Source organism: Colossoma macropomum, unplaced genomic scaffold (genome assembly GCF_904425465.1).
Source record: "Colossoma macropomum unplaced genomic scaffold, Colossoma_macropomum, whole genome shotgun sequence".
NCBI classification, from domain to species: Eukaryota; Metazoa; Chordata; class Actinopteri; order Characiformes; family Serrasalmidae; genus Colossoma; species Colossoma macropomum.
Window position 1 is genome coordinate 62,302,065 of NW_023494792.1, and position 27,331 is coordinate 62,329,395.

At 41.7% G+C, this 27,331-nt stretch overlaps 1 protein-coding gene across 1 annotated transcript; it reads right to left on the reverse strand.

Moving 5' to 3' along the window:
- On the reverse strand, window positions 1-27,106 carry gpr37b (G protein-coupled receptor 37b). Its single transcript, XM_036575417.1, has 2 exons — window positions 26,264-27,106; window positions 1-2,404 (listed from the first exon to the last, which is right to left on the reverse strand). The coding sequence occupies exons 1-2, from the start codon at window positions 27,104-27,106 to the stop codon at window positions 1,568-1,570; spliced, it is 1,680 nt and encodes a 559-aa protein (XP_036431310.1). The 3' UTR covers window positions 1-1,567.
- Between the last annotated feature and the right edge of the window lie 225 nt (window positions 27,107-27,331).

Genomic DNA, 27,331 nt, shown 5'->3' on the forward strand with positions numbered 1-27,331 from the left:
CCCAGTGTTCAGTGCATTTTAATGAGCAAATCTGAATTGTACAGAAAGAATCATATTGGGGTGAAGCTTGAGATTTCACACTGCAAAAACATTAAATTCTGGCAAATCAAAGCATCTTAAATCTCGCCATATTTAACAGTCATCCCGAGATGGTTGTACAGAACACAAGAGTGTATCATCGCAAATAACATCCCGGCTGTGATTCGGTCGCAGTAAATCATTACAGCCGTGATCTTATTCACCGTAACACACGACCTCCACTGTTCTACTGCTTTTATTTTTAATTTGATTTTTTAAACTATTCTAATTTAATCTCTAATTTTATTTTTCATTTAATGATTTCTCTTTTAAATCTGTTGTTTTAATCATGTTTTTCTCATTTGTAAAGCACTTTAAATGACAGCAGTGTATGAAAAGTGCTGTATAAATAAACTTGCCTTTATAAAACAATTCAGCAAAGTCAAGGCCCAAATATTATCAGATGAGCTTTAATATTCCTTCCGCCAAAAATGTTTTTGTGATCGATAAAACTGTGTGAATATCAGGTTCAGCTTTCCAGATAAAGCTGAATGTGCTTTTGTTCCAGTCAGTCTGTAAAGTGTTTCCGCCAGTCTTGTTAGCTGAACTGTATTCTGTTGGTTTCTGGCTGATTCCAGGTTGTTTAGTTGCTCTGAAAAGCTCATTTAGGACAAACGACAGGTTCTAAAGTTGTGGAACTGCGGTTAGTCTCTTCTTTAGAATCTGACCAGGTCGAAAATTATCTTAAAGAAGGTATCTAATCCGTCCATCTTCTGTTTTTACTGTGTAGAAACTCAGTCATGGTTCACTTCAGAGTGAAGTGAGTCTTTACTAAGCAACTCTTGTTAAAAGAGCACTTTTCAACCAATCAGATTGTGAGAACAGATCTGTTTTCCACAAGTCATTTTATCTTGATTAACTGCCTTACTCTATTGGCAGATCATTTTTCTTGTTTCAAGTAATGATGCTTGAAACAAGCAACATTTTCCACCAATAAAATTGGACAATTTCTCAAGATAAAATGATTTAAAAAAAGTAAAAATGTCTAAAAATTAGTTAAATAACCTTTCAACATTCGTACAACCATCTCGAAATGAAAAGACAGATATTTTAGGTTTTAGATGATTTCACCTGCCACAATATAATTTTTGAACCAATGCAAAAAATCTTAGCAAATGAAAACGTCTTAAATGTAGCTAATATATCTGATATTTCCATCAGCAGATCATTTTGCTTGTTTTAAGCATTATTTTGATAAGAAAAGAACTGATCTGCCAGTGGAGTAAGACACCTTTTTGCTAGATAAATTACTTAAAACGAGTAAAAATGTATAGAAACAAGTGGAATAATCTTACAATATTCTTACAACAGTCTCATAATGAGAAATATTAGATTTATTTACTACATTTAAGATGTTTTCACTTGCTAAGATATACATTTTTCAGTGTAAAGCATCCTAGCGAATGGTTGTGAGGTCAGAGACTGACACCCCTAGCACGAAAACACGCGGGCACACGCAGTTGGCACAAAGTACTCCTTCCTCCGGCGCTCAGCAGTGCGACCCCGCGGCCGTGTAGTTGGACATCTCCCTGCGGATGGTGCTGAAGGGTGACAGCTCTAGCTCGGTGGTGCATTCGTGCTCGTTGTCGTCGCTGGCCGTGGCCGAGGAGCGTCCGGCCAGGCCGCACGACTCGCCGCCGCCGCAGCAGCAGCAGCAGCACTCCAGGAAGGCACGGCCGAAGGGCCGGCACAGGCAGAGCAGCAGGACGGGCGTGACGGCGGCCCGCAGGAAGAGCAGCAGCTGGCTGATGAGGTGCAGCAGGGCCATGGTGGCGGGGGGCACGCCGGCGGCCATGTAGGCCGAGGCCATGTTGCACACGTTCTCGGGCACCACGCAGGCGCCGTAGACGATGGCCAGCGCCACCACCGTGCAGTTCATCTGGCTCTCCAGGCGGATCTGCTTCTTGTTGCCACGGGCGCAGCCCCTCTCTGCCCGCCGGATGCGGCGCGCCGTGGCCAGCGAGCTGCCGATGGTGAAGAGCGTGGGCAGGCAGAAGTAGCAGCCGAAGCACCACCACAGACGCGCGCCCTCGTAGGTCAGACCCAGGACGTAGAGCGTGTCCGGCAGCGTGGAGGAGATGCGCACCACGCAGCGCTGCTCCTCGGACGGTTCCTCCGAGCCGCCGCCGTTCTCCGCCACCAGCTGCCGGATCAGCAGCTCGGGCAGCGCCAGGAGCAGCGCGCCGATCCAGATCACGGCCAGCTTGGCCGCCGTGGACGTGCAGTTCTCGATCATCTCGTAGTACATCTGCACGTTGGTGGCAGCGCGGAAACGGTCAATGCAGAGGGCGCACAGGGTGAAGGTGGTCACGCCCAGAGAGGCAACCTGGAGAGAGAAGAAGAAGAAGATGAAGTTCAGTCTCAGTCACAGCAGAAATGGAAGGACCATTTTGCAAGATCTGTATTCACGAAGGTTCTCAGCGAAGGACTGCTGGTCTGCACACTTAAAAAACAGTTCTTCAAGAGTTCTTAAGTAAAGAAAATGTTTCTATATAGAACCATGAACACTCAGAGAACCCGTTGCATGATTAAAGGGTTCGCTGCCTGTTGAAATGGTTCTTCAGATTGATGGAGAATGTGCTGTAGATAGTTCTACATAGAACCATTTTGAAAAGGGTTCTTCTATTGTTACAAGCTTGACATCGTAACAATAGAACCCTTTTTTCATGCTATATAGAACCCTTTTAAAAAGGTTCTATATCGAACCATACACAAGACATTATCCATCATATAATGAACCATTTCACGATGCAAAGAACCCTTTAATCATGCAAATGGTTCTTTGAGTGTTCATGGCTCTGTATAGAACAATTTTGTTGGCTAAGAACCCTTAAAGAACCATCTTTCTGTTCCTGTCAGTACAGTTGATGTAAATATGACAGTCTGATCCTAGATCAGCACTCCTGCTCTGCAAAAAATGGTATCTTAGCAAGTGAAATAATCTTAAATGTAGTTAATACAGTGGGGCAAAAAAGTATTTAGTCAGCCACTGATTGTGCAAGTTCTCCTACTTAGAAAGATGAGAGAGGTCTGTAATTTTCATCATAGGTACACTTCAACGATGAGAGACAAAACGAGAAAAAAAAAAATCCAGGAAATCACTTTGTAGGATTTTAAAGATTTTTTTTGTAAATTATGGTGGAAAATAAGTATTTGGTCAATAACAAAAGTTCAACTCAATACTTTGTAACATAACCTTTGTTGGCAATGACAGAGGTCATGCTGGAAGACCCACCCATGTTCCATCTTCAGTGCTCTCACTGATGGAAAGAGGTTTTGGCTTAAAATCTCACGATACATGGCCCCGTTCATTCTTCCCTTAACACGGATCAGTCGTCCTGTCCCCTTTGTAGAAAAACAGCCCCAAAGCATGATGTTTCCACCCCCATGCTTCACAGTAGGTATGGTGTTCTTGGGATGCAACTCAGCATTCTTCTTCCTCCAAACACAACGAGTTGAGTTTTTACCAAAAAGTTCTATTTTGGTTTCATCTGACCAAATGATATTCTCCCAGTCCTCTTCTGGATCATCCATATGCTCTCTGGCAAACTTCAGACGGGCCTGGACATGTACTGGCTTAAGCAGGCGGACACGCCTGGCACTGCAGGGTTTGAGTCCCTCTCGGCGTAGTGTGTTACTGATGGTAGCCTTTGTTACTTTGGTCCCAGCTCTCTGCAGGTCATTCATCAGGTCCCTCCGTGTAGTTCTGGGATTTTTGCTCACCGTTCTCATGATCATTTTGACCCCACGGGATGAGATCTCGCGTGGGGCCCCAGATCGAGAGAGATGATCAGTGGTCTTGTATGTCTTCCATTTTCTTACAGTTGCTCCCACAGTTGATTTATTCACACCAACCTGCTTGCCTATTGTAGATTCACTCTTCCCAGCCTGGTGCAGGTCTACAATTTTCTTCCTGGTGTCCTTTGACAGCTCTTTGGTCTTGACCATGGTTGAGTTTGGAGTCTGACTGTTTGAGGCTGTGGACAGGTGTCTTTTATACAGATAACGAGGTCAAACAGGTGCCATTAATACAGGTAACAAGTGGAGGACAGAAGAGCTTCTTAAAGAAGTTGTTACAGGTCTGTGAGAGCCAGAAATCTTGCTTGTTTGTGGGTGACCAAATACTTATTTTCCACCATAATTTACAAATAAATTCTTTAAAAATCCTACAAAGTGATTTCCTGGATTTGTTTTTCTCATTTTGTCTCTCATCGTTGAAGTGTACCTATGATGAAAATTACAGACCTCTCTCATCTTTCTAAGGAGGAGAACTTGCACAATCAGTGGCTGACTAAATACTTTTTTGCCCCACTGTATATAGATTACAATTACTTAAAACAAGTAAACGTATAGAATCAGGTGGAATAATCTTATAATAATTTTCCAACAGTCTCATAATGAGGAATATCAGATATATTACTACATTTAAGATGCTTTCATTTGTTAAGACATCATTTTTGCAGTATGCTCTGTAAAGCCTCATGAATATAAGCATTTATCAAAAACGAAGACATCCTTGGTTTTCAAAGTTATGAGTAATGAGTTACAGTATTATGGTTACTTTTTTACTTTTTCTGTAATGGAGAACACTTTAAATTCACTTTGAGTGTCTGGGTTTATCAAAAACTGACAAACAGTGTTGCATCAGGACGGCTTAGGGACGTGGAAAGCGCATGGCAAAAAATGAAACCTTAGCAAGTAAAAACATCTTAAATGTAGTTAATATATTTAATATTTTGTTTATATATATATATATATATATATATATATATATATATATATATATATATATATATATAATATTTTTACTTGTCTTAAGTAATTGTATGTAGTGAAAGTGGCAGATCATTTCTTGTTTTGAGAAATAATGAAGAAAATGTTGCTAATTTCAAAAAATAATGATTAAAACAAGTAACATGATCTGCTAATGGAATAAGGCACTTTCATAAGATAAACTAACTTGACACAAGTAAAAATGTCTAGAATTAAGTTACATAATCTTAAAATATTCTTAAAACAGTCTCATAATTTGTCCTCTGTCATGTCATCATTTGTCTAATGTACTTCAGCGTTGGTGCGTTTTAGTATAAAACAGTGTATTTGAAATATATTTCACAAATAAACACATGGTCATGTGTTTTAAACCCCAAACATGTCTTGGCTGATTACATTTGTGCTGAATGGAAATTAGATTTCGCTCTGCACCAGTTTTCTCTGCTTGGACCCACAGCCTGAACTGTAGTTCAACAGCTGGAAACACTTCTATGTCAACAAGTTTGCGAAACATGAAAGGTCTGCAGTCTGTTTACGCTTCGGCATTTGGAAACGTTAAAATGAGCAGAGGCCCTGCTTAATCTCGCCTCGCTATTAGAATCAGACATCCTTCAGCAGCCCAGCTAAAGGCAAGTAAACACTCACTTCCTGCTCAGACACTGGAGTTCTGATGCATAACAGGCGCCCCGTTTGGCGCGCGGGTCCCGGTGGGCTGATGCTACAACCCTCCAAAAAACACAAGCAGCAAAGTGTTTGTCTTCGTTTCAGTAATTACAGGGCAATCAGGCACGTCGACATCAAGGAGGAGACACTTAGGGGAAATGCGTGCATTGCATTTTGCGTCAATGGGCCGGTGCCAAACCTCACCGGCCCACCTCTTTCATCTCTAAAAGCGGCCAAAGCGCAGACGAAAAGCACACAGACGTACCTCATCCATTAAGCTTCATCACATCCATTAAGACGCAGTAATGGCCTGGCATTAATTCATTAGGTGTGAACTGGATTGGTGCTCCATTAGTGGATTTTTTTTTTGTTCCCCAAGGTTGTACATCAAATTTCACACCGTATGATGAGTATCTGCTCACCGTCTGCTCATATAATCATATTCACAGGGTTATGAAAGATTACTACAGCGCTCCTGAGCTGAAACGACGTTCAGCCCCGGGTCTGCTCCTTGATCCCTGCTCTGTACGTTCTCGTACCCAGGCAGAAACGCTCTGAATATTTCATATCCCGAGTGCTACGTTAGAGCAGCGCTAAACACCCTCAAACTTTCGGGAGAAAGCCTTTGATCTGCGTTTGTTTCTACAAAAATGTAGATCACAGTTAAGCTGGGTTAAAAGCCTGAGCTCTGCGGTTAATGGCCTTGTCTCAAACTGTCTCACCGAGTGGCGCCTCCAAAAATACCCAAGTCAAGGATAAAAAAAAGTTATTGCTAATATTTATTGCTCCCTTTTTTACCCATTCATAACTGTTATTTTTCCTTCCATTTGTTCTTTTCCCATCCCTCTGTTCTTCCATAAACTGATTTCCTGCTGTACAATGTTGGGCAAACCTCACCTGCACGCCTCTGACCCTCCTGTTGATGCTACTGCTGCACAGACTCAAACTAATTAATCAGAGCCACCACTTACCCTCCCTCTCCCCTTTTCTGCACTACCAAGGTTAACACCTTCTTCTCTGTTCATATCCAGAGGAGGATGGGTTCCCCTTTTGAGTCTTGGTTCCTCTTAAGGTTCCTTCCTCTTGCTCTAGCCACTGTCGCCACTGGTGACGCTCATGGGGGTTCAGACACGGGTTGTTCTGTAAAGCTGCTTTGCGACACCGTCTGTACAAAGCGCCATATAAATAAACCTCGACTTGATTAAAGTTACCCTGTTTAATTCGGTTTAGTTAATTATATATTTACCAACTATATCATCAAAAGTATGTGGACACCCCTCCTAATTATAGAGGTCAGGTGTTTCAGCCACACTCATTGCTAACAGGTGTATAAAATCAAGCACACAGACAAACACTGGCAGTAGAGGGTCGTATTGAAGAGCTCAGTGACTTTAAACGTGACTCTGTCATAGGATGCCACCTCTGCCACGGGTCAGTTTGTGAAATTTCTGCCCTGCTAGATCTGCCCCAGACAACCGTAAGTGCTGTTATTGTGAAATGGAAGCATCTAGTGATGTAACCTCTGTTAAATCACTACAGTTTTCCAAACTGCCTCTGGAAGCAGCATCCGTACAAGAACTGAGCATCAGGAGCTTCATGAAATGAGTTCCAATGGCTGAGCAGCTGCACACAAGCCTAAGATCACTATGCGCAATGCCAAGCGTCGACTGGAGTGGTGTAAAGTGCCGCCACTGGACTCTGGAGCAGCGGAAACATTCTGTGGAGTGACCAGTCACGCTTTACTATAGACAATATGTGCCACTATGCAGGTCTTGTGTTAATATATTTTACTGTTTGAAAGCTTTTTATGTTTCTCTCTTTTTATTAAGTCTTCACTGATTTTTATGAGATAACATGCCATCACCGGCCCACTGAAGACCCCTCAGTAAAGGCCTGAGAACCCGCAGGGGACCGAGGACCGCCCCTTCATGGCTCAGTTGTGGGGACACCTTATTCTGTAGTATGTGTGCGGCATCTGGGTAGTATTATCATCTCACACAGAGACGAACATAGAGGTGTTACCGGTTTGTCCTCACTGATATAAGACCTTATGCAGGTAAAATTATCCTAAAACTAGTTGATATACCTAATATTTCCCATTCTTGATTGTTGCAAGATAACTGTTATCCTTGTTTAAGTCAAACTATCTCACTGTATTGGCAGGTAATTTTGCTTGTTGTAAGAATTATGCTTGAATTATCAGCCAATAGAAATATTTTCACACACTAAAATCACTTAAAAAGCCTCCTGAAAAAAAGTTACATAATTTTATACAATCTCACAATGACAATGTATGATAATATATCAGATATTTCACCTAGATTTTAGATAATTTCACTCGCCAAGGTGTACTTTTTTGCAGTGCTCATGCTAATTACGGCCATGCCGCCCATTGTAGCAGACCTTTGGTGACCCCTCACTGCCTTGCACGTCCAGTCTCTACTGTCAGTGGTATTTAGGAGCCGTACAGGTTTCCTAGCAGCAGGTGATGAGCCTCTCGCCATTATTGGCTTTAAAAACGCTCCATTAAACCCCTGATTAAGAGCTCCTTCAGCCCGACAGAGGCAATGGTATTAATCTGCCTTTAGCGGCCGCTCTGAGGCAGGGTGGCCTGGGGTAGCCATGGTGGGGCCGACAGGGATGGCTATAGCTCTTGTCTATTGACAAATGGGATTACAGTGAGGAAGCGCATGAGTGGGCTCCAGACAAAGGCCATTACTGTTATGGTGTTTTATATGAAGCAGACTGATGCATAAATCCTCCTGATAAAGGGCTTCACTGTGGGAGCCAACGGCCAGCAAGATATACGAGGAATAAATCTGTGCCTGTGTCGTAAAGTGGATTTAGATCCAAGCGTTGTCTGAGTTTATACACGGCTGGAGAACCTGATTTGTCTTGGCTGTTGGTAAAGAGGCTGGGTTTCTACCTCAAGCTCTCCCTTCATTATGTCAATTACAGGTGTGACAGAATGGCATCTTTGGATTTACAGTACTGTTCCGCCCCTCACCTGTTCAAATTATATTATTTTGTATGCAAGAATGGAAGTACAGCACTGAAATAGGCCTGTGTGACTGTGGACAATATACAATCATCTGATTACACTGTGAATCCATCGCAAATGCTATTCACAACCGCACTGTGGTGGGGCAGGCAAAGAAGAAGAGAAAGAAGCTGCTACACTGCAAAAAATGATGTCTTAGCAAGTGAAAAAATCTTAAATACAGTTAATATATCTAATATTTCTCATCATGAAACTGCTGTAAGAATATTATAAGACTATTTCACTTATTTCCAGACATTTTTTACTTCTTTTAAGTAGTTGTATCTTATGAAAGTGTCTTATTCTATTGGCAGCTCATTTTACCTCTTTTAAGCATTATTTCCTTAACAACTGCAAAATTATCTTCAATAATTCTCGAAACATAAATTGATGTGCCAATGGAATAATACACTTTTACGAAATAAAATTATTTAAAACAAGTAAAAATGTCTAAAACCAGGTGAAAAAATCTTTTTACAACAGTCTCATAATGAGAAATAACATACAGCGATCAGGCATAACAGTCTGACCACCTCCTTGTTTCTACGCTCATTGTCCATTTTATCAGCTCCACTTACTATATAGGTGCACTTTGTAGTTCTACAGTTACAGACTGTAGTCCATCTGTTTCTCTGATACTTTGTTAGCCCACTTTTACCCTGTTCTTCAGTGGTCAGGACCCCCATGGACCCTCACAGAGCAGGTACTATTTGGGTGGTGGATCATTCTCAGTACTGCAGTAACACTGACGTGGTGGTGTGTTAGTGTGTGTTGCGCTGGTCTGAGTGGATCAGACACAGCAGTGCTGCTGGAGTTTTTAAACACTGTGTCCACTCACTGTCCACTCTATTAGACACTCCTACCTTGTCAGTCCACCTTGTAGATGTAAAGTCAGAGACGATAGCTCATGTGCTGCTGCACAGTTTGTGTTGGTCATCCTCTAGTCCTTCACCAGTGGTCACAGGATGCTGCCCACAGGACGTCGTTGGGTGGATATTTTTGGTTGGTGGACTATTCTCAGTCCAGCAGCGACACTGAGGTGTTTAAAAACTCCAGCAGCACTGCTGTGTCTGATCCACTCAGACCAGCACAACACTAAAAGGGGGCTAACAAAGTATCAGAGAAACAGATGGACTACAGTCTGTAACTGTAGAACTACAAAGTGCACCTATATAGTAAGTGGAGCTGATAAAATGGACTGTGAGTGTTTTCACTTGCTAAGTTATCATTTCTTGCAGTGTATTAGTTTGTCTCATGTGAAGTCACTGTTTGACCGCACCACCATTTTACAGGTTAAAACAAGAACAGTCATCAGAGGTCGTAAATACAACGTGATATGTGTACTTTTGAATATCTTTCTTCATAGAAAGTACATTTATTTTGTGCTACTGCAACACAATAAAGAGCAGAGGATGCACACTACATGAGCAATGTTTTATCCGGTTAGAAGAATTGTATAGCAAATCCTCATATCCGTATTTTTGTGAGGATGAAAGTGAAACATTAAATAAAGATTTTATCCTGCACTGCTCATGTGCGGATGCTGAATATCTAAAATACACCCAGTTTGCAGTACAATTTTTAGCGACTCCTATTTCTTTTGGTTGACCGACTTGGAAACTCGGGACTCGTTGAAAAATATGAGTTTCTCTGCTAATAATTACGACCCTGCGGTGCCGTTCTAGTGCACTCATCTTGCAAATACGACAAAGATGGACAATATGGCAAGAATATAATATCAAGAAATTTTTGTGACACACGATGTCAGAAATATGAACCAGTAGGGCTACATTTGAAAAATCCAATCAAAAACTGAACAAAATTATTTTTATTCAATAAATCCAGACAAACAGGACTAATTTTGCTCTCTTTATAATGAAACATGCAGTTGGTCAGAGTCTACAAGTACTGGCAATATACACGATATGTACAGCAAATCATACTGTACTGTATTGCGACACAATTTATCACTATTACGATATATATTGTCACGTTGCCCAGCCCTACAATATGATATTTCCAAATATTGTAAGATGATTTTTTGAAGGCCATATCAATACTGGGAGGTAGAAAACAGACAGAAAGTCCACCAGTTAGCGTTCATTTCTTACTGCATTCTGGGCTGCTTTCTCCTCACGTACCACTTTCTCAGTTTCTCAGCTACAGATGAATATATGCACTTTATGATCTTCCCTTAATGTCTGACATCCCCATAGTACATCTCTAACTTGGGTTCCTTTCATGCTGCCTACTCCATTCTTTTTCAGAGGACCCCTGTGAACCATGGATAATGCTTTTATACATAACATGAAAGTACATATATATACATTGGCTGGCTTGGAGGCTCATAAAGCTCAAAGCGACTGCTTACACCACCTATACCACTCGGTATAAGAAACGGCTCTGAGAATTTTAAACATTTGGCTGCTAAAACAGTCTCTATAGACACACGGGCGCAATGTACTGAACCTTTTGCACCAGTTCCAATGAAAAAACTGGATGCATTCTGCTTGTGCGTCATGTACGAACCTGGCAGCCTGAACAGTTTATGGACTGTGTGCAAGGAAAAACATCAAGTGAGCTTCTCTCTCTAAAATATGTAAAAACGAGTGTTATTGGGAGAATAGCTTTAACAACGGCAGCAGCCCTAGCAGCTATACGCAGACGCAGGCCTCAAACACGAAGGTGAAATAATATTTACTAACATAATTTCAGCTCTCAGGATCAGATGTACCTCTGTGAGAACACACAGTGCATAATGAACCTCCGTGTGCCCACAATATGCACTCGCAGTCCATCTTAACGTTTCCTAAATTAGATCCTTTTTAGCTGGAGCAGAATTACACCCTGTAGAAGGTTTTGGTGGAAAACAACTTCACTTATTAATGATTGTGCATTGCACCGCATTGGTATCAATAACAGTATTGGTATCCGTTTACCTTCTTCTTCTTTTACTTATTTTTCTGCTGGCTGTTTGCCCATCAACTTGTCCCACAGTGTTCGAGATATCAGCACCGAACAAAAAAGCTTCTATGCAGCTTCATGACTGGATGTACAGTTTCCATGTAGCAACCGTTTTTCCCATAGGAAGGCAGGTCGGTGGTCAAACGTTTGTGCACCTCTCTTTTGTGTCACCACGATAGAATTGCAGTAGCAACAACCTAGCAACCACCTGGAACGGCATAGCAAACACCTAGAAACACCCTAGTAACCATCTAGCAACGGCCTAAGATACCACAGCCTTGGTGTATTGTATTGCACACCTACCAGCACCATAGCAACCACCTTCAATATCATTGCAACCACTTTGCAAGAACTTACCAACGTACATTAGCACAGCAGTGAATTCGCCAAAAACTCCAGTTAAGCATGAAGACGTGAGTTACATGTGCGGAGAACACATTGACCCCTTAAATGGCCAAGGCCCAAAGTTGTAGTACACACTTCTATAACCTAAGAATAGCTCAACCAGTTTGCATTAAAGTCCCTGTAGTTACTGAATAATAGGGGTGGGAATCTTTAGGCACCTCACGATTCGATTTGATTATGATTCAGAGGCTGCGATGCGATTATAAAACGATTATCGATGCATCTTTTTTCTCTATACAGGATTTCTATCTTCCTACTGTCTGAGGACTTGGTAGTTTTAAAGCAAAGTATTTGTAATGATGGGAGGTGGGTATTTTCGAGACTGGACACTGAATCTCGGCTCCAAAGTGTGCAGCATAGCGCAAAAGCCCTGGTTCTGAACGACTGAGAACAGACAGCAGACAGCAGGTCACACAGCCCCGAGGTCTGGCCTCGCCAGGAGCGAACGAAGAAACAGATTAAGACGAACATTTGGAGACTTATTCGCATTTATAAGCAGCGCAGTTGGTTAAATCTGCTGAGAGACTGTCTTTCTCTAAAAAGTTGCGAAAATGAACTCGCTTCTCTTTCGTATTTTCCCGTTCCACCTTAAATGGTGAAGCAGTTACATTCGGCGCCTAAGGCAGAATTTAAGGTGGAAAAGGAAAATTAGAACGAGAAGCTGGCGAATGAGAAGCGACTTCAGCCTCGTAAAACAGCCGGACGCTGAGACATTTTACAAGAAACTCTTCTAGTTTTGAAGAAAAGTTTTCTGGCGGAGATGGGAGGAAAGCGGCTAAAGCTAAAGCTTAAAGCAGAGCGGAGTAAATCTGCGCTCTCGCTTATATTGTTTAGTCTATACTAGGACATTAACACACACTGAGACATACTGGACATTAAATGTTGTGGCTCCCAAGGTGGTTTGATTTTTGTTGAAAGGCAAAATGGCTCTTCTGATCATTTGTGTTGTGACTCCTGACCTAACCTGGCTTTAATGCAGAGGGAGCCGGTTGGATTTCTCACTCATCCAGTAGTGTTTTTGTTATGTGCCACAGACTGTCCGGGCGCTGCACTTACCCACTTCCAAGTTCTGCCTTTTGCGTTCCGTCAACATCACGATATAAATTAAATATTTAGAAAATCGATTTTTGACGTTTGTGTATCGATTCAGAATCGTTCACGTCCGCATCGCGATACATCTAAGAATCGAGTTTTCCCCGCACCCCTACTGAATAATAAGCCTTAGTATGTAATAAGCCTGAGATTTCAAGGGGTGAAATTAAATAAAATGAAACATTAACTCTTACAAGAGAAAAGCAGCTCCATTAGCTAAGCACAGTACTTAGCTAGCTATCTTATTGTACTTGTGTTATTGATTGTAATCCAAACATTAAAAGAGCACAGAGGAAAAACACTGGGAACATAGGGCCCTGGGAAAATAGAAAATAGAACCCTAGGAACACAGAACCCTGGAAACATGGGGCCTTGGGAGCATAGGACCCTGTAAACATAAGACCCTGGGAGAATAGGGCCTTGGAAACACAGGGCCCTTCAAAAATAGAACCCTGGAAACACAGGGCCCTTCGAAAATAGAACCCTGGGAACATATGGCCCTGAGAAAATAGGACCCTGGAAACACAGGGCCCTTCAAAAATAGAACCCTGGGAACATATGGCCCTGGGAAAATAGGACCCTGGAAACACAGAACCCTTCAAAAATAGAACCCTGGGAACATATGGCCCTGGGAAAATAGGACCCTGGAAACGCTGGGCCAGTTGAAATTAGAACCATGGGAACTTATGGCAATGGAAAAAATAGTACCCAGGAAAAAAATAAAACTCTGGGAACATACAGACCTGGGAAAATAGAACCCTAGAAATATAGAACCCTGGAAACATGGGGCCTTGGGAACATAGGACCCTGTAAACATAAGGCCTTGGGAAAATAGAACCCCAGGAACATAGGGCCTTGGGGAAATAGAACCCTGGAAACATAGGACCCTTCGAAAATAGAACCCTGGGAACATATGGCCCTGGGAAAATAGGACCCTGGAAACACAGGGCCCTTTCAAAATAGAATGAGGGAACATATGGCAATGGAAAAAATAGTACCCTGGAAAAAAAATAAAACTCTGGGAACATATGGACCTGGGTAAATTGAACCCTAGGAACATAGAACCCTGGAAACATGGGGCCTTCAGAACATAGGACCCTCTAAACATAAGACCCTGCGAAAACAGAACCCCAGGAACATAGGACCCTGGGAAAATAGAACCCTGGAAAAATGAAACACTGGGAACATAGGGACCTGGGAACACAGAAGCCTGGAAACATAGGAAGCTGGGAACATAGAACCCTGGGAACATGGGGCTTTGGGAACATAGGACCCTTGGAATATAGGGCACTGGAATCATATGACACTGGAAACAAATAACCCTGGTAATATACAGACCCGGGAAAATGGAACCCTGGGAACATAGAACCCTGGGGACATAGGTAGGCTCCTTTCTGCAGCTTTCAGTTTTAAACGCAGTGCAATCCTCGCTCCTTGTCTGGAATGCAGGCATGTCAGGCCTTGATCGCTGAATTTCGCTGTGAACTGTGTAACCTCGAGTTGAGTGTAAGTGCTGGTTGATACACCGGTTCAGTCTCGGCTGACAAAACACCCGAGGCGTCTCATCCTTCCTTGCTGCCTGCTTCGGCGCACATAAAACTTTCATACAGAACTGGAGTCCTGGTAGGAAGCTGTATTTTAAACCAACTTAGTCGCCAAAGAAGTCTGGCATGAGCTGCATTTGGCTGTGCGAGAAGCACACTGATCCAAAACCGAACCCCCCTCCAGCCCACAAGCTGTCTGCATGAGGGGAGAAGAGAGAGGATGTGTATGAGGGCTGATGTGTGTGCCAGGTTTAATCTAATCTGCAGAGACATTCTGCTCTGTGAACACTGTGACTCACTCAGTCTGTTCTGGCAGCTCCTCTTCTGGTCTCAGATAAATGACCACGCGCTGCTTTCTCAAGCTGCACTTGACCAAGTCTCGGTCAGTGGCAGGGGTGGGTTCTGGGCCCCCTGAGCACGAGCAGCCTCGCGCTGAGCTGTCTTCTCATCGGAGAGAGGCGGGGAATGGCCTAAAGTATGCTTCTGACAATATGCGTTTAGGTTTGACACTTCGAAAGTTTAAAACTAAACACCAAAGCAAACTTTCTAGGCCCCTTGAGAACCTCCTGCTCTAGTTGGTCAAATCCCAACTGCCCACGGTATTAAAGTCAGCGGCATTAACCCTGTGGGGTCCATGAATGCACCTGCGCACCAAATTAGATGTTTCTATACACTGTTAGAAATAAAGGTTCTGTTCAGGTACATTTTTCGTTCATCGAGGCACAAACAGTGTAAATGTTCCCACAAAGCTCCAACAGTGGTTCGAAGGTCTGATTGTGAACCTTAAATAAGTGTTTCCAGGTGAAAAGTTCGTATTTGTACCTTTTCATAACCGAATGTTTTAAACAGAACAGTAAAATAAAAGCCTGGAGACGAGACGGGGTGTGTGGAGTCAGTACAGCTTAGAACATATCATTCAGTGGATTATGGTTCAGTTATGTTCCCTGAATAAAGGTACTGAGATGAACCCTTGAGGGTTCCACCTCAGTGACAAGAGGGGAACTGACCCAGTGACAGTTTAGTACCTTTATTTCTGAGAGTGTAGATGGTACTGTAACTTTGTGATGATCCAGCACAGAAATCCAGTTCAAACACTTCCTGAATCTGTAGAGTCGCCCTTTCCATTCCATCTTATCTCGAGATCATACGAGACTCACATCCGGAGTTATGAGCCTATGAAGAGGGGCTGAGATACACGTCATCTGCCTCTCACCGTGTGGAGCTGGTGGATTAGGGTGTCCGTCTACATTCTGTGTGAAACTGACCAACGGACACTCAGGAAATCACTAAGGACTGACCATCACGCCGGAAACCCTTCATTCTTCATTCAGTCCACATCGGAGACTCGTGTGAAACGGCGTGCAGAGAGTTTACAGCTGCTGAAGCTGCTGCAGCAGTTTTGGAAAGTAGTGATGAAGATAACGGAGCATTTAGATATGAAACATATGAGGATCATGTTATATGAAGAGCCGTTAGAAGAGAGTTTAAGAAGATCAAATCAAGAGAATGACCTCAGAGCCCAGAGGGTTAAAGCAGTAGGGAAGAGCGCGGCACAAACTAACATGAGGTAAAGTGTAACATGGCTATTTTACGTATTTAAACAGGTTCCAGTAATATGTGCTTTAGGTCATGTTCTCATTTTCCTACAGCAACATCTTCTGTGAGTTTTGACAGCAATCAGACACATATCTTAAATATGGTCAATAAATCTAACATTTCTCCTGTTGAGTTTGTTGCAAGTTTAAATGAAGATTATTTTACTTATTTATAGGCATTTCATGTAGGAACTTTCTGTGAGGAGCTTTTAGAGGCATTTACAAATGCAAAATTTGAAAAATCAGAGAAATCCCTCATTAAAGCTTTCATCTCTGAGAGAGAGGAGAAAATCAAGCTGCTTCAGATCTGAAAACATCCACAGGTGTTTCTGTCCATCCTTCCACTGTGAGAAGACGACTCAGCGCTGTGGGTCTGAAAGGATGTGTAGCTGTCAAGAAGCCTCAATAAAATGTAGCCTGTGTAGAAGTTGTGTCAGGCTGTGAGAGTCGACGAGGTGAGCATCTAAATTTATCAAACTCTGCGCTGCCTCTGCTGCTCCTCATCCTCGTCTCCTGCATTCCGCCGTCACTCCTCAATTACCTTATTTTCAGGAGATTTTTTCCTGTTGGCTGTTTCTGCCTCCATTCACTCTGGATCTCGTTTGCTAATTTTTTAAACACTTGGTTTGATGTTTTTCTTCCGTTTTGCTCCTCTAAGTGGATTAAACTAAATAGTGGAAATAACAGTTAAAACTAATTCAAAATGTGTCTCATGTTGTTTATGGGAAGCTATAAAATGCAACACAGCCTACATGAGAAAACAAGGAAGATTTTCCTAAGAAAATTTAAAGAAACTATTTAAGATTGTTTTAAGAGAATTTCTGAGAACTTCTTCATTTTTTTGTGAGAATTTAATTTAAGAGCATTCTTAAGAACGTCTTAGTGTCTGTCTTAAGAACCTTCGCAAGTGTTTTCTTAAAAAAGCCTAGAATCCGGCCCCAGCAGTTTCGGTTAAACAGTGAGTGCGTATACATGCACTCAATAATCCGATCATAAATTGGATTTCTGCAGTTATCCGATTATTCAAATGGTAATGTAAACGCCATACTCTGATCTAGAAATTCGATTAGGAAATCTGATAAAGAGGCTGGATTTTACCTCAGTAATCAGATTTCTCAGTGCATGTAAACTCTTACTCTTATTTCTATTGGATTTCTCAGTCTGCGCATGCGTGAGATCAGACAGTGGATGTCGAGAGATGCAGCAAAACACTTTTGGAGAGGCGCTGAAACCAAACATGAAATAAAGTATTTGAATATTCTTCATCTTCTAGATGATGTATGTTCATATGTTCAGGTAAAGCGGTGTGATGTTTAAAAAAGCAGCTGTATGAAGTTTGAGTTTTACATTATTTTTGACGTCACGTCTTCTTCAGTGAGTTTACTGGCTGGTTGTAAAGGAGAAATCTGATTACTGTCTGACTCATGTAGACCTGGTGTTTCCCCATTATCTGATTACTCAAGAGCAGGTAAACACGTTGATTGGATTACTGACAAAATCTGGTTTTCTGCGGTTGTCGGATTATTAAGTGCATGTAAACACGCTCAGTGATTTACTGACTGACAGCGTTTCAGTACCATGCACTCCATATATAGAAAAACAGCCTGTTTCAAATCCCCTGTATTTGTAATGTCACAAAAACCAACACATCCAGTCCGATAGCGCTTTTCGCTGACGTCATGAGGAGTTTTTCAGTCTGGACAGTTATTTAGAATGAGGAGCGGTTTCAGGGCAGCCAATCAGAGCAGAGGTAATTTCCATGCATCAGTCTTAAAGGCACAGCCAGTGTAATTGTGAGGGATGAGGAGAGGTCAGAAAATGGGGATGTAAAAGTGAATTATGACTGCTGTTGGTATATAAAACCACACAAACGCTGTAAGTGCAAAAGACAAAGAGAGAAATGTGGGATATGGGCTCTTTAAATACAGCGCTGGCTGGCAGACAGCCATGTTCTGAGCTCGGCCCTCGACCACTTCTAACACGGCCTTTGAGTGTGTGTGTGTGTGTGTGTGTGTGTGTTCTTGTATTGATATACTTGTGAGGACTCCATGTCCTCACTATGATAGGACTATATGAAATCTTTGCTCAAGTGAGGACATTTTGCTGGTCCTCAGTTGAGCATGTGTTGTTTTCACCACAATTACTTTTTTATATGAAAACTAAAAGAGCAGAAAAATTGCCTTTTGGATACTGAGGTGAAGGTTTGGGTTAGGTTTAGGTTTAGGTGTAGTGTTATTTAGCTACAGTAACACAAAAATCAATAGATGTCTATGGACGTCCTCATATGTATAGCAAGACAAACGTGTGTGTGTGTGTGTGTGTGTGTGTGCGTGTGTGTGTGTGTGTGTGTGTGTGCGTGTGTGTGTGTGTGTGTTTGTGTGTGTGTGAGTAATTGTGCCCGAGGCGTTCTCTCCTCGTGTAGTGCTCTCTCACACATTCACCCTGCGGACCGACCGCACTCATCACTTAACCCAAATTCAGTCACTCCTGATCAGCGTCCACAGACACACTCACACACACACACACACACACACACACACACACACACACACACAAACACACAGCCACAGGCAAATACACACACAGTCAAACATGACCACCCACCACACACACATACAGTACTATGCAAAAGTCAGAGACCACCTTTCATTTACCTAATTTCCTTTCAAAACAGACATTAAGTGCAAAATCATTATCTTTTCAGGTGACATTCGATATATAAAAAAGAAGAAAGTCAAATAAAAAAAACAGGAGTTTCCAGAACTGCAGTTCAAAAACTGATTAAAAGCTACAGAGAAAATGGGCCTCCTAACAACCACCTGGAAGACCTGGTAGAGACCAAAACTGCCCCCATCAGATAAACAGCACTGCATAAAAAACTGCATTATTGAGTTTTTGTACTGCAAAAATAGAATCTTGTCAAGTAAAATTATCTTAAATATAGTCAATAAATCTAATATTTCTCCTGTTGAGATTGTTGTGAGCTTCATTTAAGATTATTTACCTTATTTCTAGACATTGTTTACTTGTTCTCAGTAATTTTATTATGTAAAATTATCTTACTGTATTGGCAGATAATTTTGCTTTAAACCAGCAAAATGATCCGCCTCTATAGTGAGAAAATTTTACTTCATAATATTAACCAAAATAATTTAAAAATGTCTAGAAATAAGAAAAATAATGTTATAATGAGTGCAGAACCAATAATAATAATAATAATAATAACAATAATAATAACAAAGCTGATTAACATCATTATATATATATATATATATACATATATATATATATATACATATATATACATATATATATATATTCTGATGTGGTGTGATGTTAATCAGCTTCAAAATTAGTGCTTCATTTCCAAAACCTCTCCAAACACTGCAGAACGTAGCGAACATGTTTAAAGTAGCTGCTGCTGAGAAATTAACAGGCATCCATTCAGAACAAGCACATTATATATGCTGTGGTGAGGCCCCCCCAGCCCTGCTCCCCCTCCCTAAAGCCAACAGAGCTCCCCTCATACTGACAAAAGCAACCTGAGTCTCCCTTCATTCTCCACAACCTCTCAGAGATTGAAAAGACACACAGCGAGCCGAGGCTTTGTTTCCACTTCAGCACTGCCGTACAAAGAGACGCCGGCCTCACATTCGCCAGCAGAAACTCCTGATTAGGGAAATGTGAGTCTCTGCCTCAGTCAGACTTCACGGCCTGCTCTGCTCTGCAAGCGTCACGCTGAGCGCAAACACGTTATATATGCTGCGATGACACGGGAGGTCCATGCAGCGTATGAGACAGATCAGGGGGTTCTGGGTGTGCACTGCAAGAAACGATACCTTAGCAAGTGGAAGTGTCTTAAATGTAGTTAATATATCTCATATTTCTCATCATGAGACTGTTGTAAGAATATTATAAGATTATTTCGCTTATTTCTAAACATTTTTGCTTTCTTATGAAGGTGTTTTATTCCACCGGCAGATCATTTTACTTGTTTTAAGCATCATTTCTGGAAATAAGCAAAATTATCTTCATTATTTCTCAAAACTACAGACGTCCAGAGAGGCCATAAAGTAGTTATAATTTTCTGGATTGTTATCCTGAGATAATGAATTAGTTATCTTGTTATCTTGAGATAACCAAAGTTGTTATCTTGAGGTAACAAGTTAATTACCTTGTGATCTCAAGATAACAAAGGTGTAGAGGTAACAAGTTAATTAGTTGAGGAAACGCGTTATGGCAGCCGCCCTACAATCAGCACAATTTATCCTCGAAATATTGCAGGTTTATTCTTGTAACTTTACGAATTCATTATCGAAATATTACGACTTTATTCTCAAAAAAGTCTCAAAATATTTCGACTTCATTCCCAAAATGTCATACCGTACAACTTTTAATCTTGAAATATCACAACTTTATTCTCGAAATATTATGACTTTATTCTCAAAGTTTACTATGTTTTACAGTGGGCCTAAAATGCCGTCGTACTTATGCCTTTAATCTCAAAGGTATTATTTGTTACTATAATAACTTTCCTAACAAGCCTCTAGCGGACATTAATTTTTTCATTCTACATGCTAAGTTCTTTATTCACAAACAGAAGTTTTGAAATTGTCAGCCAACCCTGTTTAATGGAATTTAAAACACGTCTCCAATTCGAACATCTTGGCTTTCCTCTGTATGTGTATGTATGTATGTGTATGTATGTGTGTACATGTATATATACATCCACCTTTAGGTATATAAGTTTTATGCAAATTGTCAGATTATGTCTTTACTTCTTTGATTTCACAGTGTTTGAATGGTATGATGATATTGCTGAGAATATTGTTCACATATTCTGATTTGGTGTTGTTTGATAATATATTGCTCTGATGTTGGTTGTACATTTATAAAATTCTTTGTATTAAAAAAGGAAAAAAAATGGACTGTATGGAAAGCTCCAGTTCCCAAGGTACAGTGGGATCATCATCAACCAACAGACATTCATTCCAGCGCACACCTGTTTTTCATTACTTATTATCAGTTAGGTGGTATTAAATCATCCGATTTCAAAGCAGCATATTTTTACAACATGAGGCGCCTAGGAACCAATCACAATCCAATTGAAAGAGGGGGTCATAGAGTTTCTGACTGGCTCCCTTCAGTCTGAGAGGAGTTGAGACCCCTGAGCAGAAAGCGTTCTGCGTTCTCCACTTCAATAAGAGTGAATCCGTCATAACTGTGCAGTGTGATTTTCGTGGGCAGTGAAGCTCCAACAGCTCAGAGCGTTCGGCGTTGGTTCCACAACACTGGATGATCTCCGAAATCGCACTGAAAGAGCCGTGAGTGCAGCGACACCCGACACGCTCAATCCAGTATGGGATGAGTTTAACTATGGCATTCATATTGAGACCTTGTAGAATTACATAATAAACTTTATGCTCATTTAAACCATTTACAGTTCACTGCACTGATCTGTAACGATTTACAAGTGAAATAAATCATTTTGAAATCAGATGAATCTTTTTGAATCACCCTATATTTCCAACATTGTCTTTTCATGTTTGCCCTTTTATGATTTGATTGCTGAACCTTATGGATCTCTTGGTTTTGAACTTGGTGTGGTTACTGGATTTTCTCTTGATGTCCCTTCTGTTTTGGTTATCGTGCTCTCTGGTTTTGACCCTGACCTATTATGACTACACTCTTTGTGATAGTCAACAACCCTCAAGTAAGTCTTTTAATCTGCAAGCGTCTGATCTGTTTTGACCACCTGACAGTTTGCGTCATAACAGTGGTTTAAACGTTCTGCATGGTGGGAGCAGAAACGGGTCTGTAGAGGAGACGAAGTTTATGCTTCAAACTTTAAAAGGCTTAAAAATAGCAGGATAGACGGCAGTAAAGCTCACATTAACAAGCTGTTCAGACGGGTATATGAGCAAATGATCGACGGTGGGTTTATGTGAACTGTATCTCAGAATGTTGCAGGACATGACGTCTTCCTCTCGCTTCTACTTTAATAGGTACATGTGAAGTACATTTTCCTGAGTCTGACATCATTTTAGAGTGTTTTCACATCAGAGCTTTTTTCTTGACCCAGGGCCACTTCGGCACATTTGGTCAAGTGTGAAAGCTGCTTTTGAGCCCGGGAGTCGAACAGAGAACCGATCTCTGGTCCTCCTGAAATCGGTGGTCTTGGGTGTGGTTCTGTGTGATTGGTTCGTTTTGTAACTTAACTTCCCTTTCCTTTTCGAGTGTGGTGATGGGGGAGAGGACGGCTGTGGACAGAAAGAGCTGCTCTTCACCGCTTCAGTGATTGTATCCAAGGAAAATAATAGAAGGTAGCAAATGGATGAAGCTGCCGACCGTTCTGCAAACCTGCACGCAGAAAAGTGACGTAAGGAATTACGCAGTTGATCCACGGCTTGGATAGAACTCTTGTGTGTGAAAGCAAACTTAGCAATAATGAGCCCCTCCCCCAAACGAAGCCAGAATCTATCCTGAGGACGGACTCAAGAATTCGGAAATACCCTTAACCCTCTGTGGTCTGAGCTCATGTCCTCGATTTGTTCATCTCTACTTAAACTCTCCTCTAAAGGCTCTTCATATATCACGATCCTCATCTGTTTCATATCTAAATGCTCCGTTATCTTCATCACTACTTTCCAAAACCGCTGCAGCAGCTTCAGCAGCTGTAAACTCTCTGCACGCCGTTTCACATGAGTCTCCGATGTGGACTGAATGAAGAATGAAGGGTTTCCGGCGTGACGGTCAGTCCTTAGTGATTTCCTGAGTGTCCATTGGTCAGTTTCACACAGAATGTAGACGGACACACGAATCCACCAGTTCCACACGGTGAGAGGCAGATGACGTGTATCTCAGCCCCTCTTCATAGGCTCATATCTCCGGATGTGAGTCTCGTATGATCTCGAGATAAGATGGAATGGAAAGGGCGACTCTACAGATTCAGGAAGTGTTTGAACTGGATTTCTGTGCTGGATCATCACAAACATACACAAACAGATATAGAGACAGAGGATTTGACATGCAGGCGAGTTTGTTTGACAATAAACTGGACTAACTGACCTCAGAATGCTGCTCACTAGATGTGAGGGAGTCAATGTGTTCTGCACTGTTTGTACGTCATGTTTTCTGCATTTATTTGCAGACAATGACAAAACTAATACCTTAAAAAGAGTTTTAACCAGTACAAATCAATATCAGACAAACCAATATATCGTCCACCACTAACTTATAATGACAACTATATTCAAAACACACGGCGTACAAAACTGCTAACTTCCAGTCGTTCTCCAAATTAGCTTGGTTTCAGACTACAAGTTGCCCAACTGGCGCCTCCTTCTGGACAAAATCTACACTGTAATCATTCCATGTGTCTTCAGTCTGTCTGTAGCTCATTAGTTGGAGATGTTCTGTTTGTAGATCCTGTAATTAAAAGCGATCTTTTCTATCACACGATTTTGAACTATACACACTTACAAAAGATGGTTCTTCAAGGGTTCTTTAGTAGGGAAAATGGTTCCATATAGAACCATGAACACTCAAAGAACCATTTGCTTGCTTAAATAGTTCTTTTCATGGCGAAATGTTTTTCTTGATGGAGAAAGTGTTGAAGATGGTTCTATATAGCAGAAAAAAGGGCCCTGCTATTGTTTTAAAGGCAACCTCACAACAAAAGAAGAACCCTTTTTGGTGCTATATGGAACCATTTTTAAAAAGTTCTATATAGAACCATATATAATAGTGCACACTTTTAAAAAAGATGAATCTTAAACGGTTCTTTAGTAAAGAAAATGGTTCTATATAGAACCATGAACTCTCAAAGAATCCTTTGCATTATTAAATGATTCTATGCAAGGTGAAAGCGTTCTTTAGATTGATGGAGAACGTGCTGTAGATGGTTCTACATGGAACCTTTTTGAAAAGGATTCTATATAGCACCCAAAAAGGTTCTTCTGTTGTGTAGAAGCCTTATATCATAATGATAGAAGAACACTTTTCGGTGCTATGTAGAACCCTTTTCAAAAAGGTTCTATGTAGAACCATCTACAGCACATTCTCCATCAATGTGAAGAACCATTTCACCATGCAAAGAAACACAATCATGCAAAGCATTCTTTGAGTGGTCATAGTTCTATATAGGAGCATTTTCTTTACTAAAGAACCCTTAAAATACCATCTTATTAAGTGTGTAGATTAGAATGATTGTAAAAAGATTATGGCTAAACAAAGGTGAAGCTATAAAAATCCACGTGGAACATGAAAGAGAATAAAAGAACGATTATCTGTGTAATATTCGCACTTTTTTAAACTAATGTGATATATCAGTTAATGTCAGTGATCAGCCCAAGGCTTGCGTTACTGAACACTGAGCATTGTGTTTTTATAGACCATTATGCAAATGTAGAAAACAAATTTAGAATGAAAATCTGAATTTTCATAAATGAGGCCTCTGTAGCCAAATTAAAAGGGAAATCCACGGATTTTTCAAAATTTCTGTTATTCAGTGTGTGAGGTGTAAACAGAGAGATTCAGAGTGGTTTGGTGTGAAATGGTTCAGGTGTCTTTACAGTGGTGGTGATAGGAACCAGGGGTCGCCATGACTACAACACAGATATAGACATTTTATTTACTATCAGAACCACCAGTGAACCTACACGAGTCTTCTGAGTTTATATGGAATGTTGATGATGGAAAATAGTGGAAAATCTGAAATAATACGTTTTCTTTGGGGATCACACTGCAAAAAATGATATCTTAGCAGATGAAAACATCTTAAATGTAGTTAATATATCTAAGATTTCTCATTATGAGAATATTCTGATTATTTAACTTATTCCAAGACATTTTTACCTTTTTTAAGAAGGGCTGGAAGATTAATCGTTTTTATTGAAATTGCAAATTGCAAGAGCTGCAGTTTTTGTTATAGTCTTACAGTTTTTTATCAACAGTGTTGATATGATGCAAGTTTTAAGTAGAAAAATTTTACCTAATAACATGGAGCTTGTGAACTTCTGTGACATCACAACCACAAATAACTGGCACGCTTTGTTAAGATTCAAAGTCTCAAGCCAAAAAATGAATCACTGGTCTTCTTGGACAAAAAAAGGGCCCATAACCCAATTTATACCTCAGTTATAAACAACTGCAATTCAAATCATAATCTATTGGTCAAAAAGATCACAATTAGATATTTTGATATACCAAAATATCCTTTTTCTTATGAAAGTGTTTTACTCCATTGGAAGATCATTTTACTTGTTTTAAGCATTATTTCTTGAAACAAGCAAAATTAATCAATTCATTCATCCTCAAATGATCTGTCAATGGAATAAGGCACTTTTATAAGATAAAATGACTTAAAACAAGTAGAAAATGTCTAGAAATAAGTTAAAGAGTCTTATAATATTCTTACAATCATCTCACAACAAGAAATATTAGATATGGGTGTTGTCGGAAGAAAATCTTGTATCTCCATTTTTGACGTTTTTCAGTTTTTGACATACTTTGAAAATACCTGTTACCCTTTACATTGTGTGTAAATTTCATGATGAATGGACTAAAAGAAACGACCCAAAATGACTTGGAAAAAATTCTGGTTCCATTGACTTACATTAAAAGTAATGTATGTTTTTTCCTTCTCCTGTAAAGTTACCATTTTGGAGATACGAGGTTTTCTTCCAACAACCGTGATATGTTGACTACATTTAGGATGTTTTCACTAAAATATCATTTTTTGCAGCGTATTTTGCCTCACAATGCTCAGCATGTACCCCTTCACCACAAATGGAGTTTAAACATGAGTTTTAGGCCAAAACTCAAAGATATTCATAACCGTTTCATGTAGTAACTTTCTGTGAGGGAGCTTTTAGAGGTGGACGTCTGGTTCCTATCACCACCACTGTGAACAGTTCTGACTCTAGACTGGAGCATTTTGCACCAAACCGCTCTGAATGACTTTGTTAACATCTTATCGATGTCTTGTGCAGCAGTTTTGATAAAAAATCAGTTTTTATAGAAAATCATCACAAATGCAACTCTGGCCCAGCCCTGAATCATCGCTTATTCACAGGTGTTTCCAGGATGTCAGAACGTGATGGAATTACCTCGATGTAAGGGACAACCTTACAGGTGAACTGGCCCAGGAGCCAGGTTTTGGTCAGCTCGTGGAACACGACCAGTGGCAGGCAGAACAGGAGCATGGCGAGGTCCCAGACGGCCAGGTTGGCCAGGAGGGCGTTGGAGATGCTCCTCATGTAGTAGTTGTGGCAGACCACGCACATGATGGCCACGTTGGCCGTCACGCCCACCACGAAGATGAGCAGCGAGAAGCAGGTGATGGCGTAGGCGCCGTACGTCTCGCTGGTGATGGGGTAGAAGGGGTTGGGGAAGTACTCCTTCTCCTCGTCCTCGGGGTACGGAGGGGTCATGGGGGTCGCGTCCCAGGGGTCGTCCACATGCTGGGTGTAAAACTCGACGTGCCTGGTCAGGTCGAAGGGGAAGTCTGTGGAGGTGAGGGCCAGGGGCTTGGGCAGGGGTTCCAGAAGGGTGGAAGAAGGTGAAGATGAAGAAGCTGGGTTCCTGGCATCTGCAGCCAGAGGAACCCCTCGGTTCTGCCCCAGCCTGGAGATCTTTAACCCTTTCTTGTGGTGCTCCTTTGTTCCTCTTTTGCGCCTCTCGTTCCTCAGCTCCATGTAGTGACCATGACTGTGTCCGACGGTGTCCAACTTTCTCCTCCTGCTGTGTCTCCTCGAGCGCCAATCCACGTCCAGCTCTGACCCCAGGTGCGCGTGGCCGTGGCGTCTCGGCTCCGAGTAGCTCGCGTTCAGGTCTCTGGCGGTGGAGCGCGCGACGCCGGACAGCCCGTGTCCATCTCGGGCTCCTCCGAGCGCGCGGCCCGCATAGAAGAAGAAGAGGAGCGCCGCGGGGAGGAGGAGCAGGAGCCGCATGGTGGCGCGAGCCATCAGATCAGATCAGCGCCCGCGCGGCGCGTGCGCTCCACTCCACTCCGCATCCTCCGCGGCCAGATGAGTCGAACCGAACTTTCCCCGCAAAGATCCGCATGCGCGCGCGCGCCGCCGCTGCCTCGCCGCCTTTTGGGGATTCAAAGCCGCGGTCTCGCTCAGAAGCGCGCGGGCCCGAGAGCGCGAGCGCAGAGCGCCGGCCACGGCTGC

Bases quoted from the DNA above. Each gene is read 5' to 3' on its own strand.
- gpr37b (XM_036575417.1), bottom strand. From the start codon at position 27,106: ATGCGGCTCCTGCTCCTCCTCCCCGCGGCGCTCCTCTTCTTCTTCTAT. The intron at 2,405-26,263 runs GTAATTCCATCA...TTCTCTCTCCAG, and splicing joins AGGTTGTCCCTTACATCGAG to GTTGCCTCTCTGGGCGTGAC.